Raw genomic sequence first — 20,328 nt, forward strand, 5'->3', positions numbered from 1 at the left:
CAGGGGAGGACGTAAAAAAAGCTAGGAGGATTGGCCAGGTTAATAAATGGTTAAAAGGGTGGTGTCATAGTCAGGGATGTGGGTGTCTTGAACAGGGGACCCAAGTTAAAACTTAAACAGGGGAAGTTTAGATTGGATATAAGGAGGAAGTTCTTTCCTGTTAGGGTGGTGAGGCACTGGAATGGGTTGCTCAGGGAGGTTGTGAATGCTCCATCCCTGGCAGTGTTCAAGACCAGGTTGGACGAGGCCTTGAGGGATATGATTTAGCGTAAGGTGTCCCTACCCATGGCAGGGGGGTTGGAACTAGATGATCTTAAGGTCCTTTCCAACCCAAACTATTGAATGATTCTATAAGTAGTATAGCAGGTAATCTTTCAATGAGAAGAACTTCACGCACGAAGTAAATAGAGAAATTGGAGGTTTTTTCCCAATTAAACCAGTAAGATTAGTGTGAGAGATTAGTGTGCTTCATGTGCAGCTTTTTTTTCTTTTGTATTACTGATACCTATAGCTGTACTTATAAGCCTTATTTATGTATTCAGTGGTATAACTTTTACCTCTGTTTCAGGAAGAACTTTGTGTACTTCTTAAAACATGTAATGGTCACTTTCTATATGACTGTCAACTGCGGTTTGGAAAAACACAGTAAACAAAGGAGGACATTTATGAAATGTGGAAAACAAAGAATTTCTAATCAGCAGAGCTGTCAGACTTTAAAATGTTTCTGACTTTTCAAGGATCTGACTTGCAGTAGAGCATCTTGGTAATTGAAATAAGGGATATGCTAGCTCCCACAAGATACTAAATTGTCTTTGTATCATGTCAGCTTTGAAATTTTAGTGTAGTGAGTTAGCAGAAGTAATTGCCAGGAACTAGTTCTTAGAGCTTAAAAGAAGATAAAATGATAACTTACAGCACAAGAGGGGGGAAATCAAGATTTTGTTGTACCTTACATTGTGGCAGCTGTAAAATGCTTTCTCTTGCTTCAAATCACTAAGAATGGTATTTTTACTATTCTGCTACTATATGAAAATATACTTAAGTACCAAATAGAACGTATCTTTAAACAAAATTGCACTTGCCGAGGTGCTTTTTTTGAAACAGAATTGTGTGCTTTCAGCATGAAACTCTGGAGTCAAAATTCAACTTGGGCATAGATCTGAATCTTTAGTTAAACTTTTAAATGAGTCTAAAAATGCTTTTCAGCTGTAAAGAGGGAAAATAATAAAATTTGAGTTCATTGTAATAACTAGAAGCCTGTAAGTTATGGTTGGAGGATTAGAGAGTTTTGGGCAGCATCATAGCGTATTTTGTTCCAGTACTGTTTTAAGCAAATCTGATGTTTGCAACACTTTGCATATGTCTACTATATAATAACTTAAGGGCATAGGGAAAGATAATAACTAGTCTCTGTTATTCATCAGTAACAGTAGTATTAAAGTATATGCTAAAACATAAATATGCTTTATCATGTGTATAAAACAATGGACTTAAGCTTGGTTGTCTAAAATAGTAAAATGCTTACGGGCTTTGGTTAGTTTCAGTAAGATTTCACATTCCTACCTGAGCTTAAAAAGCTAGTTCTTGTTGGCTTAAGTATCTTGTCTGCTCAGTGTTATGCTGAAAACAGTCCTCTTCAAGTTTAAACATCTTAGATTCTCCTTGACCATGTTTATAGTGTGCTTGCACTTTCAGTACTACTGGTGGTTGAGGATCGTAAGCACTGTTGTGTGCTCAGTAAATCTCATTCATATTTGTTGAACAATGCATGTATTACTTGAAAGTATGTAACACTTGCAGATCTCTAAAATATGCATGAAAATCACTAGTTATATTTAAAAAAGCAAGCTAAATAAACTTATTATTAGAAACTGTCTTTCTTCTGTGTCTCTTTGTAAAACAGGCAGTATTTGGCATTTCATTTTAAGCTAGCCGCAGAAGCTTGGTATGAGCTACTTCATGGCAGTTTTCTTAGGGTGAATGACTTGTACTGAACTGCATTCTCAAGCTTTTATGAAGGTGTTGCCAAGTCTGATGTCTACTAGTTTTGTGTAGAGCTCTGTAATACTCAATTTAAATAAATACTAAGTAATTCAGTAAAAAGGTGCCTGAACTGTGAAGGTGAGTTTTCTTTCGAGTATCAAAAAAGCAGTTCTCCTTAAAGCGCTTAACACAGTTGAGTAAGGTATGTATTTTAAAATTGTTATTGCACTGGGCAGAAGGGTACAGAACTTAGTATCATGTAGTTTCTTTACTAGGAGACAGTGGCATGCTTTAATGTTTTACAAAAATAAGTTTGATATACAAGCACAAGTCTTAAGTGCCTATGAATGGATATCAAAGCCAAGAGGTCCTCCTGTCACTGGTGCTGGGAATTAGCTTGTCACTTTAAGTAGACCAATACTCAGTGCTGCTGGGTTGCCTTTAAGGTACTTGCTTTGGCACCTGTAAAGGTAATGACTTGCCAAATGGCCGATTCCTTTTTCAAATCAGCAATGTAAGGCACAGTAAATACATAGGTGTGCTAGGCTATATACCTGGTCACATGGCAGTGTTTAGTGAGCAGTCTCTACTAATAGCTGATCTCGTCAGCTTTTGCAGCTTCTGTTCTTGTTCAGCTATCCTTACTTTTGGCTTGCTGCTGCTTGCCTTTGCCTGTCTTTAAGTGGATTGGCAAGATACCCAGATTCCACAAAGAGGAGTAGGCAGAGAGGACACCTAAAGGACAGATGATGACTTCTTCATTCCTTATTGGTAGCTAAGGCATACTTCCTAAACCTGTCCGCTCTAGCCAGTTCATTGCAGATTGTTTGTGCATCCTGTTTGTTAGCATTCTTGCACCCAAAAAGAGTTAATAGGAACCACAGATACTCAGCAGTAGGAGCTGTGAATTAATATTTTACCGTTCCTCTGCTGAGCATACTTTGCTGTAGTTGCTGGTTGCCTGTCTGAAATGAGATTTATAAACAGTGAAGCTTGAATGTCTAGTAGAATAACAATAGAACACAAGAGCTTATATTTTCCTCTAATATATGAATTGTGGGATAAGTCTTCAACATGCAAAATATGTCTTTGTTGTTAGTATATCCTAACAGTTGATTGGTCTGGAAAAATACTTCAGGACTTCAAGATGGTGATGGAGTGCCTTCTAACTGTATGGTTAGATGTCCTAATATATTGTGTGGTGATGTTAAGTGGTTACGTCCTACTCACTTTGGCAGTCATGAGTTGCTAATTCTACCTTGATCACCTTTGTGCAAACACGCATTGGTAATCTCTAGGTAGTAGGATCTGGAATCCAGGAGACATGCTCGACCAGGACAGCCTGAACCTGGAAAAGGTCAATCTTGAGTGTGTCTCTAGACTTGGATTGTCATCTTAGGCAAATAAATGGGTATTTTCTTATTGCTTGTAAAATCTAGTCTCTTTCGATTATACCTTAGAGATATCTTATAAAATTCTGAATCTTTATTTTTCTGAAATTTTTCACTGAACCTTTTCTTACTGTTGACTTGATTCTCTCTTCTTCCCCCCCCCCCCCCCCCGTATTGTTAATGTTCACATCATCTTGAAGACTGTGGAGACCTGTGTGGCTGGATGGTTAGGAAGCTTTTATGTGTATACAGGAGGGAGCCACCTCTGGAGGTCATCTGGCCCATCCTCCAGTTTAAAGCGGAAGTTACTGTAGAGTTCTGACACAGCCCTGTACATCCTGATCCTTCAAAAAACTCTGGGGGTGGAGATTCCACTGCCTGTTAGGAGAATCAATTCCTTTAGTCTTTCTTGCCCTTTTTCTAACCATCAGGCCCCTGCCTCCTTAGCAGAGCTTCTTAAAGATATCCAGACAGCTTCATCATGGCATCTCTTTACTGATTGCACTGGACTGCCACCCATTCTCATGGACTTGTGAGTCCAGCTTTAAATAAGCATGGTTAGATCTTCTCTGACTAGACCTCTCTCCTCTAAACTTTACTACTAGACATGAAGATCTAGGAGGCTGAAAAAGTCTTGTTGGAAAAAGACTTCAAAATCTGAAACAAAGAAGGCATCAACCACCTTCAGATTTTCTATTCCCTTTGTCACAGAATAGCTAACCCAGTCCAGTGGTGGGCTTATTTATCCTTGTCTCTGTTTTGCTGCTGACCTACCAGTTAAACACCTTCATATTGCCCTTTGTATTCCTCAATAGCTCCAGCCTTGGCCTTCCCAGTTCCTCCTCTGCATGCTTGGGTGAGGCTTCAGTACTTGTCCATGGTAGGCAGCATACTTCTGCTTCTCATGGTTTTATTTGTATTTAAAATAAGTCAGAAGTTGCTCAAGGAATCAAGATGGCCTTTTGTTATTCTTTCTTGTTTTTTCTCCTGGGGATGGATAGAATATCTGTGCTCTTAGGGTGTTGTATCTGAAATCGGCATTTTATGTGACCGGAGCTGTTGCTTACATGTCCAGCTAGTTCATCTTTGCACCTGAGTAACATATTAGAGAGAGCACTTATCCTCTTAGGCCTGTCCGACAGCAGAATCAAAGCTATTGAATTACTTATCCCCTGCCATGTTTGTTCTTCCAGCTGTACTTCTCTGCGAACCCTTTCTAGACACAAGTTCTATGCCTCTAGCCTCCAGAAGTTTTAATCTGTACTTCAGTGTTAAAGATTAATTAGTGGATTCTAACACATCTTGGGCTTTTTCCTCTCCTTCTCTGTACAACAATTACTGTCTAAGCCTGAAGACTTGGCAATTCTTCATGTTATTGAGCCTTGGGCAAAACTTGAACCCTCGCCCCAAGCACCTAAGTGGGCTTCCCTCCTTGTTGAGCTTCTCTAATGACTTTGCATTTTCTTAAGGAGAAGGGTCAGCATGTCATTTAATTTCTTGAGCCCTTCAATTCACTTTTACTCCAGAGCTGATTGAATTCTGATTTAAAGTGCAGATCCAGGCTTCCTGTCTTAAAATATCTATGGTTGAGGTTTTGTTGGCTTGTTTCTGTTCTTCTATTGAGACACAGATGTGAGTGCTTTCTGTCTTCTTCATATATGAGATCTGCTCCAAACTGGATTTCATAAATGCTAGATGTGTTCCTTTCTGATGGAATTTTATTGTCCTTTCAGGCTGCAACTGAAAAGTCTGGACTGAATTTCAAATCTGGGTAACTGCTGGGTCCAGCTTTTGTTTAAAAAAAAAAAGAAGCTCAAAAAGAAAATTGAAGACCTTCTGAATGCAATTCAAAACTTTTTTTCACATTTTTGAAACTGAAATATAGCCACTAGTTTCATGACAAAGTATTTTCAATGTTATGCAACTAAACAGTTCAGGTTCCTACTCCTGAAAATGGAGAGAGTGGTATTGATTAGAGCAAAAAACTGCATATAGCAAACAACTCACTGCACTTTTTTCATGCTTTTTAAAATGGAGAAGTGGAGGTATTACATGCAGCAATGTTCTATAATCTTCATGTAAACCAAGCAGCTTTTTTAATTCCAGGGATGTAAATTGCTTAATTAGCATGCTGCTGCTATGAGACACAGAACAGTTGCAGATGGAAAGGCATAAACATAACACGTTATTTCTCGGTTAACACACCACAAAGTTGGGAGTAGTAGGGGCTCAAGTCTTTTGTTGAGAAGGATGTGAGAATATATCTAAACAGTATTTAAATTTTAGCTATGATGCAAAGAGTATGTGTGTATTATGTATGTGCATACATGCCATGTCTTGCATAACCTCTGTTTCTGAGCAAACAGAAGGTGGTGAAGGTGATCTGCAAATGTGTACTGACAGTGGACAATGTACTTAAAGTGATTACCTTAATTCTCTTCTATAGTGTATAAGGAATTTGCTGTTAAAGCTTTTTGTAGCTGAAGATTGAGTCACACTGTAAATCAATCAGTTCTGAGGAAGAACATGCTTTAATTTTTCAAGAGCCCTAGAATCAAATTAGAAAAAATTTATTTTTTAATACACACACACACACACACACACCCGTTCTCTAGGACAGCGGCATATAGAGGAGGAACAGAGCAGTGGCATGGGTATTCAGAAGACGAACTGGATGCCAGCATGTTTGTTTAGGCCACTAATGCTCTCTTCTTGTAGTCATGCTAAATTTGGTTGCAGTGTGCAGTACAGTTTGCTGATCTATCCTGTTGCTTTAATACATTCTTGTACAGTGTGAAGTTTTGTTTGTTGGTTGCTTTGGTTTTTTGTTTATTTGTTTTCATGTGTAATACTCTTGTGTATGTGCTAAAGGGCCCTAAATCGACCTGCTTGGGCTTCCTGAGTTTACTACAAATTTTTCTTGGATGCAGCATTTATTGCATTTTATCTGAGCAGTGCAGGTTTGTTACAATAATGCAATGAGCGACTTAAAAGTATTTTTGTTAAATTATCACTCTTTATCTTTTCTGCTGAGTACAGATGTTAGAGTGGGACCTGGAAGTTCAGCGTTGTGGGTCTGGAGGAGCACTGATAACATAGTGACCAGGGAGCTCCATGAAGCTGTCCTTTCTGGTTTATTCCTCAGCTCACTAAACACAGACACAAAAGTGAAACCTTTGACCCTGAAATGGTAAATATTAAGCCGTGTGTTACAAGTCTAGCTGCTTCAGAGGCACTCTGTGCAGTCTGAGCTCTGTTAGGCTGCAAAACAGACTTCATGCAGCTTGCAGGGATGTGTGTGTGTGTGAAACTTTCTCTGAAGTGAGTTTCATTCACTTTGGCTAGTTGAAGATCTCAAATTTCAGTCTATCACTTTGCTCTATTTGTGGTAACAGATGATAACGCATCTATTAAGGTTCATAATTATAACTGTGTTACTGATGTACAGATTCATATTACAGTTCTCATGTCTAAAGGAAAAAATCAGTTCCCTACTTCATTTGACGTATTGCTCCCGTGCTGACTGCTCTCCAAACAAACTCTGTGTAGTCTGCCATTGCAAACTCCAAATGGGATCTTCAAAGGAGCTTTTAGGAAATCAGAGCTGACTGGTTTGAACTTTATAATTTATTTAAATACTGTTGCCAAGGTGGTGTCCTTTGCCAGTCATTTGTCAGGAACTTCATTTCAGGTTTGTTTCACAGGTTGTACTCATGCATGCTGGTGAGTGCAGTTAAACGACACAGGAGCTCCCAGTAGCTGGGCACCTGTGCCAGATGGCCAATACAGGGCTAACCTGCATAACTTTGTTTTGCAGTTTACCCAAACTTTTGAAACTCCCACATTTTCTGTTACACCTACACCTTCAAAACTGACTGTGTTTAAAAATAAAAAACAACAAAACCCACAAGCTTCATACATCCATTTTAATTGAATACTTTTGTTTTCCTCTGTTTCATTAGATAGCCTTTGCAATTGGTTTAATTTACAATTTTTAAACCTAAGCCGAGAGACCAGGCTTTTGTTTCAAGTTAACCCATCTCTATGGAACAATTGCTCCTGTCTCCTTTTTCTCTCCCCTCTCTCTCTCTCCCCCTGCACATCTCTCAGTACTGGGAATATTTCTATCATGAAGTGTTAATTTTGTATTGAACTAACTTAGCTTGTATGAATGTTCCAATATTTTGTTTCAAAATGACTTAAACCTTTGTCAAAAATCAAACTGCACTTAATTCAGCATAACTAAATGGATTACTTATCTAATCTGGCAGTTTCTAACAGCACTGTGGATCAGAAATTTATCTAAAGCTGCATACTGGTATGTTGGCTGTAGCATTCTAATTATTTCTGTTATGGAATTTAAGTGCTCTACAATACTGAAACTTTTGTGCTCAGGAGTTTTCACCACAGGCTAATTTAGTAGTTTTCAATTCTGAAAACATAGTAAAAAAAATCTCAAGGAGCTTGGATATGAAAGCAACTCAAAGAAGAATGGACAGTTGCATATGTGCAGTGTTAATCAGATGATGCAACTTTTCCTTTAAACACTGCTTCTCAGTCTTCTGTCATTACTGTTATTCCAACATGTAACATGGCTGATTTGGGAATACTTCTAGTCCTGATGAATTAATTCATCACTTCTCAGGACTGGATCTTAGGCAGGGCACCTGTACTTCATTTTACGTGTAAGGAAACGCAAAAATATGGTAGAAAATGAGAGTCTTTAAATATTTAAACTTTAGAAGCTTTGAGGCTACAGTGGATGATGAAATAGGGGCTGTACTTGATCTAGAAGCAAAAAGAGCTGCCTTTGCAACAGAAATTAACTGGTGGTAGGGAGAATCAAGTTTAAAATGTGAACTTGCTTTAACGAATTGAGATGCAGTTCTGCAATCTGGATCATGTTTCTGATCTTGCATTTCCTTTGCCCTGATGTGGATTGGCTCTTCTCAGTGGTGATGAATAGCTTTCATTTTCATAACTGAAAACAAAACTTTTAACCCCTTAATGATTTTCAGAAAAAGCTGTGTTTGCAGTCTGTCTGATACTTCAACAGCCTATCATGCTGAAGTTCATTAGAAAACAAAGTTTGTATCTTGTGCTCAGCACACCCTGAAGTATTTGGAAGCTAGCTATGCCTAAGAAAGCAGGTAGATTCATCTTCTCATTCTTGGGCAGAATTTCACTGATTTGCAAAGCTTATGTCAAAGTTAATAGAGTGGAAAAGTCTCCTAAGATAAGATTTTGGATGAGTCTTGCTCAAACAGTGCTGTAGGAACTGAAATCCCGATAATGCTGACAGTTCTGCAGCCTCCTTTTCCTTTTCCCCTTCAAAGATTACAAACTTCTGTTGGGGAAAAGGTTCTGCACAATTACTAAGTGCTTCATGCCCAAAGCAGTTTCTTAGAGAGGGAATAACAGTCAAATCCCTGATTTAACAGGGATTATCTTTTTTTGCTCTCATTCCCTTTATGTAAAATGATAATAACACTCCTGTGACTCAGAACAGCATTATGTGGATAACTTGTGCAGACACGGTTAATGGAACTGAAGCCTGTAATCTGATGCATGTGAGACAAAGGTATTAGTCTGTAGAAATGTTGGTTTGAAATGTTAGTCCCCCTTGCTGCTATTTTCACTTTTAACTCTTTCCTGAGAAGGGATTATTAGGAAAGAGGAGTAAACAAAGCCCTGATTTCTTTTTTCTTCTCTGTTGGAGGAGGCTAGCTAGAAATGTAGTGGGAAGTTAAACTTCTGCTTTGTGTGTTGAATTAAATTGGGTGACAAGGTCAAAACTGTCAGATGAGAACTTGTTTTACAGTGCTTTTGCAATAAGCATATGGAATGCCATTGTAGCCTGCCAGTTGGTTGGACTCTGTAAGATTGAGATCCCACATGTCTGTGTGTGGTAGTGAATGCCAGGAGTTGGCAACTTCTTCCTCCCTAGATAAAACTGGAATATTTAGAAGTTCAAGATGCAGGCTGGCTGATGCTCATATGAAAGGGAAAAAATAGGAGGAGGAGATTTTTTTGACAGGTTATTTTAGATAATTTACATTATAGCTGTCTATTTTGGTGTATTTTAAGACACTACTTCAATTCCCAACAGATTATGCCAGCAGAATTTTTTAACAAGCTTAAGAACCTGGTCAGCGTAGCAGTGAAGACAGTTTTATGTCAGTAGAATAAGCAGGGAACTTAAATTTGTGTAAGGTAAGAGAAATGATGTGTAACTGTGCAAAAAAATGGGTATAGTCTTACATGATAAGTGTCAGCATTGTCCAAATCTTCTATCTGCTACTACTACCTAAAGTAGGGCTAAGTGCATGTACCCGTCACCCCAGATATGATTAGGGAATTGTGCAAGACACTTACGTCAAAATGCCTTTGTCAATATTATCCATATGGGGATTACTGAACTGGAAAGACTTCGGCAGCTTTTTCTTTTCTGTAAGAGTAAGACTTTATACTTAAGTGTGGGTTTAAATGCTGGAAGAAAAGGTAGAAAGTGGAGGAAAAATTGGGAATGTTGTATTTTGAAAATAGGTTTCTAAGTAGTTGAATACATGAACTGCTTGTGCATTTTATTTAAATATTTCTTTGCAGTAATCACAGGAGCACTTCATTACAGAGTCCTCAAATTTTTCAATCCATGCCAATCTTGAAAGTTGTACTCATGCAGCACTTGAGAAAAGAGCAGGTGCTGTGAAAACATGTTGATTGCTGAGTGCAGACAAAACTGACTTTAAAGAATATGGTGCTTCAGCTGAAGCATAGGACTAGCACTTCATTAAACCACATCCTCATGGCATTTAGATTCTAGGAATATTTCACTGACAAGCATGTGGAGCTGTCTGGCTTACTCAGCACAGATGTGCAGAGCTACATCTCTGTCTGGCACTTATTCCAGTCCGGCTCAATGAAATGGGTAACATGAATGTCAGCGGAAGCTTTGAGTTGGACTTGGAGAATCCAGAGAACTTGAGGATAGAAGGGACTTGGTGGCTGACCCAGTAGCGGTTTTATTTGCATTGATGTGAGAGCGTGCGTAATGTTTTGCTGGGCCTCCTGTTTTTTCCTAAGGGATCATTCCGTAATTCAGTACCTATATTGGAAAGATTCCCTTATCATTCAGCCTCTGCTAGGTTTATTGTGGCACCACAAGATAAGCTTTCTTCTGGTTTATCCATTTCTACTGTAATTTCTAACACTTTAATTTGTCGCCATTTAATGCCCCAGTGTACCATATGTATTTAGCTATTTTCCAGTATTTTTTTTCACTAAGGCTTTTAATTTCCCTGTTGGACTCCTGTACTTTGCTTAACTGCTTAAACATGTACTTTCTGTACTTCCTTTTTCATGTACTTTCTTTTTCCTGTACTTTGCATAAATGCTTAAACAGTACCTTCTACCAAGTGGGCTCAGCACATTAGGCTAAGTTGCCTTTGTGCATGGAAAGGAACAGAACAGAATGACACGGTTGTCAGTTTCTAGTCCCGCAAGGCCATCTGTTTCAGACATGCTAATCTGGGATTAGAAATCCTGGCTGAAGGTACTAAGCGGTTCAGTTCAAGTACATCTTTTAGGAATTGTTTATACTTTATTTTCCCAGGTAATCTTTAAGAACTGTAGCGATTAATTGTAACCAGTCTTAAGGCAACCTTTTAAATAAATCACGAGTCTTTACTTTTGTCTTTATGCCAGGTTAATAAATGGTTAAAAGGGTGGTGTCATAGTCAGGGGTTTAGGTTCCTTGAACATGGGACCCAAGTTTGTAGGCCAGGTCTAGTAGGGGCTGGTGGAGCTGGCCTGATAAAGAAGGGAAAGAGCAGGGGAAGTTTAGATTGGATATAAGGAGGAAATTCTTTCCTGTTAGGGTGGTGAGGCACTGGAATGGGTTGCTCAGGGAGGTTGTGAATGCTCCATCCCTGGCAGTGTTTAAGAACAGGTTGGACAAGGCCTTGGGTGATACAATTTAGTGTGAGGTGTCCCTGCCCATGGCAGGGGGGTTGGAACTAGATGATCTTAAGGTCCTTTCCGACCCTAACTATTCTGTGATTCTATGATTCTATAAGCCATGTGAAAGTTGTGGCAAAACTAAGTTTAAAGAAAGCTGAACAGCCATTAACTTATGTTGTTTTCATAGAATCATAGAATAGTTAGGGTTGGAAAGGACCTTAAGATCATCAAGTTCCAACCCCCCTGCCATGGGCAAGGACACTAAATGATATCGCCCAAGGCCTCGTCCAACCAGGTCTTGAACACAGCCAGGGATGGAGCATTCACAACCTCCCTGGGCAACCCATTCCAGTGCCTCACCACCCTCACAGGAAAGAATTTCCTCCTTATATCCAATCTAAACTTCCCCTGTTTAAGTTTTAACCCATTACCCCTTGTCCTATCACTACAGTCCCTAATGAAGAGTCCCTCCCCAGCATCCCTATAGGCCCCCTTCAGATACTGGAAGGCTGCTATGAGGTCTCCACGCAGCCTTCTCTTCTCCAGGCTGAACAGCCCCAACTTTCTCAGCCTGTCTTCATATGGGAGGTGCTCCAGTCCCCTGATCATCCTCGTGGCCCTTCTCTGGACTTGTTCCAACAGTTCCTTGTCGTTTTTATGTTGAGGACACCAGAACTGCACACAATACTCCAGGTGAGGTCTCACAAGAGCAGAGTAGAGGGGCAGGATCACCTCCTTCGACCTGCTGGTCACGCTCCTTTTGATGCAGCCCTTTCTGAGATGTCCCGCTGTACTGCAGACATTGGAAACTTTAGGCCTCAACCAAGATCTGAAACTGGTTTTGGGTTGTTACTTAAGGCATTCTTCTAATGTGCTAGTAATATATTGCCCAAGTGGAAATAAGCACTTTCCTGTTAAAGCCTTGTTCCTCACATCAGAAGGGATCTGTGAGGTAGGTACTGACTAAGTAAAAGGCATGGATCTCTGTCTGCAGAGCTGTTGTTTTGATGCCAGTCTCTGCCATCTTGGAAACAATCAAAACAAGACTTTACACTTAACCAGCTCTTACTTCATGTTCACTGGATGTTGTTCTAATATTAATTGGTAAAAGAACTCTTGAAATCTGGTGTGCAAATTCCTGCTGGAATAATTTAGCCTTCATTAGTGAAAGGCAGGGGGTTTGAGAGTTGTCTGTACCACATTATTTATAAATTTATTTTCTTTTGATACTTATGCATTCTTAGGACTAGTAAATAATGCTGGCTAATGGCAAGATAGCACCTGCTGTATGATCTCAAAGCCTGGGCTGTGCAGCAGCTTGGCTGGTTTGAAGACAGAATGTTCTCCTGGTTTTGGGATGACACTGTTTGCGTGCTGAGGGTCACTGGGAAGCTCTTCCATTATCAAACCTAGTGTTTGAAAGGGTTCCAAGATTTCTTTAATTTGTTAAAGACATGTCTGTTCCTTAAAGAAATCTAGAGATGACAGTATTGCCAAAGAAATGTCATTGGGATTGCACAATATACAAGTTGGATCAATACTTTGTCCCAGTTGTATTTCTGGCAATACTTCATGTTCTAAGCACAACATTTTCAGTCATGTACAGCAATCTTATCTATGCCTGATGAGAATGCCTTCATATTTTGTAATCTTCAACTTCCAACAAAGCATTTTTTTATGCTGGGCTAATACATTCCTAAAACCAAGAATGTCAGTAGTCTAAAACACCATTAAACTGCATAAGAACTAAAAAAACCCAACCCCCCTCCTTAAAGTATTTGGTTTTATTCCTTTTCTTATCAGCCTTCTGAATTCCTTCAGTTGGTAATAGGTTGCCTTCAAGAACTGCAGGAAATGCCATCTCATAGACAACAGGAATAGCCCCAAAGTCAGTGGGTAAAATATTGGCATAGGAGCCAGAATTCCTTCATCTGTCTTCTGTTCTGTAGAACAGCATGCTTTGCTTCCATGGCTCAGAAGACATGTTTATCTGAAAGGCAGAGCTCTTCAAAATGCTTACTCTGTTGGCTTTCATAGTGGACAGTTGCCCAGAGATTTCAACTGGTGAAGAGTTAGAGCAGTAAAGTAGAGGTGTCTAGCTAAAATGTAATGTTCATGGCTTTGAAATTTTCAACATCTTAAGATAACACATTGTCAATACAGGTTTTCTATTTAAAAACTTAATTGAAAAATATCTGTTTGTGCATGAATATACAAATATTGACACACAAAATTCATCTTACTATTTTCAGGATTGTTTTAGTACTTCTGAAACAACTCCAGAGTACTTTTCACTGCACTATTAGCAATGCTTTGAGTCAACTATAAACCAAGAACTCTGAAACCTATGCAGGAAACTTCTGTGTGGCTTTCTTTTCTTCCAACAGCTGATGCATTTTCGTTATGTTACACATGCAAATTAATGCAGAAAGTTTTGGAGTTTCACTTGTGCGCAAGTAGTTTTATTGCTGCCTTTGTGGTATTTGAGTAGTGAATGCTTAACTCAATTATCTAACTGCATATTAGAGCTGACTTCATTAGTCTTGTCCAAAGGGTAGAAACATTTCCTTCACCAGGAATTTCCCTGGCCTCGGGCTTTCTGCCTGGCTGAGGCACCAAAACAGGGCCCTGCTGGATATGGTGGAGGGCAATCTAGATTGCTGTGAAACTTTTAATTAAGTTGGCCTTGTTTGGGTATGCCAAACTCTTAAGCCAGGACTGCTCTGTTATGTAGCTGAATTGCACAGGAGCCTGGCTGATAGCCTGTCAAACAGCACAGGTACAAGCTCTGCATAAAATAGAAAAATAGAGTTTATGTACAGTTTTTCCACTTTTATTTAAAAAATAGTTTTAAGTACAGTTTTTCCACTTTAGACAGAATTAGAATGTCTTTCCATGTTGCCTTCTACTCCTGACAAGAAGTGAGTGGCATTTGTTTTACAACTTTGACACTCAGCTCGTCACAGAAACCATCTGTGCAGGAGAAAACCTTCAGCATCAAATGCAGAGTCCCTTCAGTCTGGACCTGCTCGAAGCCTTTATGAGCTGAAGGCAGTGCTGCCACTCTTTAAATGTGATAGCTAAGCATGAAGCTATTTCTGAAAATAATAGATAAGGGGAGGTGTTGTCTTCTGCAGCTGGCTGACTAATGAACTGCCTTCCTGCCTTTCCCCCTACCCTTCAATGATGGATGATCGTGCTCTGTATGAATCAGTATGTTTTAACAAAGGTATACATGTGAATATGTGGTATATACATCTAAATATGTGCTGTTAACTTCTGTCTCTTGATGCTGACCAAGGGCTACTGATTTTGTTTGGGGTGATTACCTTTCAGTGTGTACATTGTGGCACTGCGAATATCGGATATTATAAACTTTAAAATCATTTATTTACAGTATTCTGGTATTTATCAAGAAGATGAAACAATACTGTTTTAAAGGGCACTTGATTTCTAGCTTTGAGGATGTGTTCACTTGCTGTTCCAACTTTATTCAAAGTGCTAGTAATTACTAGCCTGATGTGGACATCAAGTGATTGCTGGAACAGGATAGCTGCTGAGTGTGAAGTCTGTGCTGTTTGTCAAAAGCCATTGTCAGATGTCTGATGTGCTTAGAATGCCTTCTTGAAGAAAAAGTATGGAATGTTTGCATTTTTCCAGTTCACTTGTGTAAGACAAATTAGTAACTCTGTAGACTGGATTTTGCAACAGAAAAATAATGAGATGTTTGCTCTTTTCCAGACTGTCATTTTATTCTGGCCATTCTTCGTTCTCCATGTACTGCATGCTCTTCCTAGCAGTAAGTATGCTCTTTGCATCTAAGTTCATTAGTGTCCTAGTGCAAAAGTTGCAATATTTACTTGGCTTTCTTACCTTGTCTCTGGCTGAGACAAGAGACAAGAGTCCAGCACAAATAAGAGGCTTTGTGGAGATTAGAGTTCTGCTTTCTTCTGTCCTGTAATAAGATTGTTAGTCCAGAAACTGTGGGGAAGCATTCATACAGATATCTGAAGAAGGTTGATGACTCCTGTGCATGATGATTTTACATTTCTATTAACACAGCATTACTGCATACCAACCTTTTCATTGAATGTTGTCTCTTTATTTAAGTAATAATAAAAAAGAGTTATTTAAAAAAGGGTGCTGATGTCTTCAAGCAGACAGCTACCACAGGAAGGTAAATAAAACGGCTCTCTAATTCTCCCCTTGCCCATGTGGCAAGGCAGAGTGCTGCCTCTGGCTCTACACCAAACCTGAGGCACTTAAAACCTGAACTCTGATGCTGGCTTCATCTGCTCTTTGCGCACTGAGTCCAGCCATGGACTGAGTCATGAGCAGGATGGAATTGTTAACATGTGGTGTTACTCACAGGCAGTATTAATCATAACCAGACACAAGTGTGCTGGTTTCTGGAGAGATTGGAGGAGTCTGCCATGTGTGCATACTGGAGAAAATGTACTGTTAAATGTTACTTGCTGAACGTGTATACTGTGACAGGTGAAGCTGTGATTCTATAGAGAACAAGTCTTACGAGGAGCAGCTGAGGGAACTGAGGTTGTTTAATCTGGAGAAAAGGAAGCTCAGGGGAAACCTTACCACTCTCTCCAGCTACCTGAAAGGAGGATGGAGAGAGGTGGGTGTTGGTCTTCTTTCCCAGGTAACAGATGATAGAAGATGAAAAGGCTTCAAGATGTGCAAGGGGAGGTTTAGACTGGGTATCAGGAAAAACTTCTTCACTGAAAGGGTGGCCAAGCATTGGAACAGGCTGCCCAAGGAAATGATCAAGTCACCATCTCTGGAGGTACTTAAAGAGATGTAGATGTGGCATAGTTACGTGGTTTAGGGGTGGACTGGACTGTGTCAGTCTGATCTTTTCCAGCCTAAATCATTCTATAGAGGTAATGCTTTTCAAAAACAAGAGTACAGCTTGGGGGAATCAAAGGAGAAATTCTCTCGCACAGATGGCATAAACCCTGGCACTGTAAAATAAGAAAAGCTTGAACTGTGTGGCATGAATCAGTCACAGAATGGGTAAAGGGACACCTTCCACTAGACCAGGTTGCACAAAGACACATCCAGTGTGGCCTTGAACACTGCCAGTGATATGGCAGCCATAGCTTCTCCAGTCAACCTGTTCCAGTGCTTCACCACCCTCACAGTAAAGAACTATTTCCTATTATCTAAACCTATCCTCTTTCAGCTTAGAGCCATTCCCCCTTGTGCTGTCACTACATGCCCTTGTAGAAAGTCCCTCTCCAGATTTCTTACAGGTCCCTGTAGTTACTGGAGGACTGCTACAAGGTCTTGCAGAGCCTTCTCTAGGCTGTTTTCACAGTAGAGGTGCTCCAGCCCTGTGATCATCTTTGTGGCCTCCTGTGGACTCCCAACAGCTCCATGTCCTTCTTACGTCTGCAGCTGACCTCCAGATGAGGTCTCATGAGAGCAGAGTAGAGGCAGGATCACCTCCTTTGAGCAGCTGGTCACGCTTCTTTTGATGCAGCCCAGCACATGGTTGGTTTCTGGACTGTGAGTGCACACTGAAGCCAGCTCATGTTCAATTTTTCATCGACCAACACCCCCAAGTCCTTCTCCACAGGGCTGCTCTGAATAATACTGATTTAAATCTGGGTCTAAAATAATTTCGTTTGTTAAATAGCTTATATAATATTCTTATTTAAATAAGCAGTAGTATGTATCACTTGTAATTCTTACAGCATACAGATCACGGCTGCATTTAACAGGATGTTATCCTGCCATATACCTGTAAAGAAGACATAGCTGGATCAGTTTAAGGCCTGGATTTTTAGCCTACTTCCTGGTTAGGCTTACAGTTTCTTCTAGTTTCTAACTCACTAGTATATGGAACGAGTGAAACCACAGAAAAAACCTGTTTGCACACTGTCAGGCCAGGAAGTTGTGCTGGAGAATGTATTTTGAAATTAATTTGGCAGAGCTAGGGGTGTCAGTTTGCTCCAGACGGAGCCGTTATCTCTGGGATGCTCTTGCCAACAACAGCCTTATGTTGAAACTGGAGTGAGCTTGAGCTGCAGCAGTATGTGGGAACCCAGTGACCTAATAACAGATGCCAGATCCCAAATTGCCTCTGTCATCCCCTCCCCCGCCTGCTCCTTGCCTTTTGGAGTTAAATGCTGGCACAATCTCTTCTGTATCAACAAACCATCTGATCTTGACTTGGGGAATGGGAGAATGAGCACAGTTGAACACCTCTTCTAGCAGTGTCCACACAACCAGATTAGCACCCTTTCCCTTGAGGGTGAATGCTGCAGTTAATCATAAGGTCTTGCTTCAACTTTGTTTTTAAACTTGCATCTGAAAGCTATTGTGAATTAAAAAGCTAAATGTATGGTGTCTTCAGTAGTGAGAATGAGCCCACTGCAAGTGTTGCAGTTGGCAGACATGAGTGCCTCCCTGAGGATCAGGTTGTTGTAATGGAGTCAGTCTTGGCTGTAGCTGGCCTGAGCACCCGGGATGAGGAAAAGAAACCCAGCCAAGCCGCCTTGCTATTCTGGGGATGGCAGCATGTTTGTGTAGCTTTGCCTTGGGATGAAAAGGGATGATGAGTCTTTGCATGATGTAACTTGAGTGGCTTTCAAACTCTCCCACATTTCATTGGGAAAGAACACCTTGTGTGTACAAGGACACAGGGAATTACTGACGAGAACAGGAGGGCAATTGGTATTTCAGTGACCTGGGCCAACCGCCTTCTTTTGCAGAGAGATCATAGGCTAAACAAGGCATTAGGTTGCTTTTTGTACTCCTGCTCCTAAATGTGCCAGTCAACTTTGCTCTTGAAATCCTCTTCTTTAATTGTTTATGTTGGGATCGGTGGTTGAGTGTTCATTTTCCCCCCCTTAATTCAGCTGTTCAATGGATCAGTTCCCTGTACCAGCTCGCTGTAGGGCTATTCAAACATCAGAGTCGGCACAGGGGAGTCAGCAGGACTACATGGCTAGAGTAAAAAGGGACAGACCATGCCTTTGAATAGCAGCTCAGATATACCTCCACCTTGAAGGTACTGCTAAGTATATCCTTTCCCTTCACCTTAAACATCATCTAGTTCCAACCCCCTGCCACGGTGCCCCTCACACCTTCCACTAGTCCAAGTTGCTCAAAGCCCCGCCCAACCTGGCCTTGAACACTGCCAGGGATGGGCCAGCCACAGCTTCTCTGGGCAACCAGTGCCAGCACCTCAGTACCCTCACAGTAAAGAACTGAGAGAATCACAGAATGATTGTATACAAGAGGATTTCTTATACTTTAAAAGGTAAAACATCTTAACAGTACAGAACTTTTTGTTTAATAGGACTTGAGGAAAAAATCTGAGAAGATATTGAATGGAAAATGGCTCAAGATTTTTAAGAATCAAAACTCAGTATCTGAAGTATGACCTTGTCTAGAGGACTGATTAAGTTTTGATAGTTAAAAGAATTTTGTGCCTTAAAGGTGTTGACTGTAAAGTTTTCTTGTTTAGCCTCTAAAAGTCTATCTAAGAAATTAAAATTCACTTTAAAATTAGGTAGGCAGGCATACGTATATTAATACTGCTTTGGAGGAAGAGCAAATATGTGAAAATTATGCTAGAAATGTTGAGTAGCAAATAATTCTTCAGTTGCAGAGACCCTTCCATTCACATCTGTGGCTTCTTTCAAGAAACCACAAAGTGGCTGTGAGTTTCTCCTCATTCCTGTGTGTATTTTTAGAAATGAAGTACCAGACCATAGATTAAGAAAAAACTTGTGTTCAGGATGTGTGCGGTGTACAGAACATACTTTCATTATAGAGTAAGCATTAGCTAGTAGGGGAAAAAAGCTGGAGATTATTTAATCCCATTACAATGAAGTTTCTACGAAATCTATTTGTGCACCTTAAAAAGAATAAACATGAGAAACACCAGGATGGAGGAATGAAGGGAAATAGGTCACAGATGAATGCTACTACTGAATGATGAGACAGATGGTCAGAAACAGGATACCAGGGAGCTAGCATGATCAAATAGCTGTCATGGATAGGAGCACATTGCTACCAGAACAGCTCCGGATGCTCCTGCTGCATTCGTAAGCCTCACAAATGTATTTTTCAGCAGCAAGTGAGATGCTGGCAAGGAGCATTACAGTAGTCGTAACAACATGACGTTTCCTAAATTCCTGCTGCTTCTGTAAATTAATTTTACTTGTAAAGCTTGTTCCTTTCCAGCAAAGAGATTTAGGTGAGGAGACTGGCAGGGACTTGCTTGTTTCCCTTCTTTCAGGCTGAGCTTAAAGTAGATGACTTCAGAGAGGCTCAGAAGAACGTGAGGCATGCTGTGCCTGTCGGGAGAGGCCCTATGAACAGTTTAAAGTCACTGACTGCCATTAGTCAACAGGGTCAAAGTAGCAGTGTTAGTGCAGCTAACACCAAGACACCTCTATACTGTTCATATAATGCTATACGGAGGACTCGGGCATGCTTCTGGTATCAACCCTGGTTTGTATTTAGCGGAATTCTTTGGCTAGTCCATTTTCCTGTGCTGGCTTGTTTCAACCCAGGCACATGGCTGTTGTCTTGCAAAGAGTGAGTCATGGCAGTAGGAAGAATCTTTGTGGGGGAGCACAACTGCCTGAGCCTATTAAAAGCAGTGTCAGTTTGAAGTTACCTGCTTAAAATAACGTGGCATTTGCTATTGCAGCAAATACTCTCAACTGAACAAAAACGAGTAACAGAGAAAAAAACAGTTGTAACCAGAACAGCTGCTAACTTCTGAAATTAAATACAGCAGTGATCAGTCACACTGACACTTACCTGCGGTGTGATTTCTCACACCTAGTTTTAGAGTAATACATATCAATCTCCTGGTAGAACCTGCAAGAAGGGCTTTGGGCATTTCCTCTGCAACTACTGGATCTGGTGGTGTGAAGAAGCACCTAGAATTGGTGAAGCCTGTAGCCAACTGCATGTATTCTGCAGCTGATAGAGCAGCTCCATATATTCTCTATGA

The 20,328-nt window shown here is 40.3% G+C and overlaps 1 protein-coding gene across 2 annotated transcripts in view; it reads left to right on the forward strand.

Annotated features, from left to right (window-relative positions):
* The window catches only part of PLPP1 (phospholipid phosphatase 1), a 59,220-nt gene that overhangs the window by 34,011 nt on the left and 4,881 nt on the right, over positions 1–20,328 (forward strand). For both annotated transcript variants that reach the window (XM_061469411.1, XM_061469412.1), the window contains exon 4: positions 15,075–15,132. In XM_061469411.1, coding sequence (XP_061325395.1) covers positions 15,075–15,132 — 58 coding nt within the window. The remainder of the gene's footprint in view (positions 1–15,074; positions 15,133–20,328) is intronic.

The sequence above is a fragment of the Pezoporus flaviventris genome, unplaced genomic scaffold (assembly GCF_033815535.1).
Source record: "Pezoporus flaviventris isolate CSIRO_AGI_PZ_B2104156 unplaced genomic scaffold, CSIRO_AGI_Pfla_v1 ptg000057l, whole genome shotgun sequence".
In the NCBI taxonomy this organism is placed as follows: domain Eukaryota; kingdom Metazoa; phylum Chordata; class Aves; order Psittaciformes; family Psittacidae; genus Pezoporus; species Pezoporus flaviventris.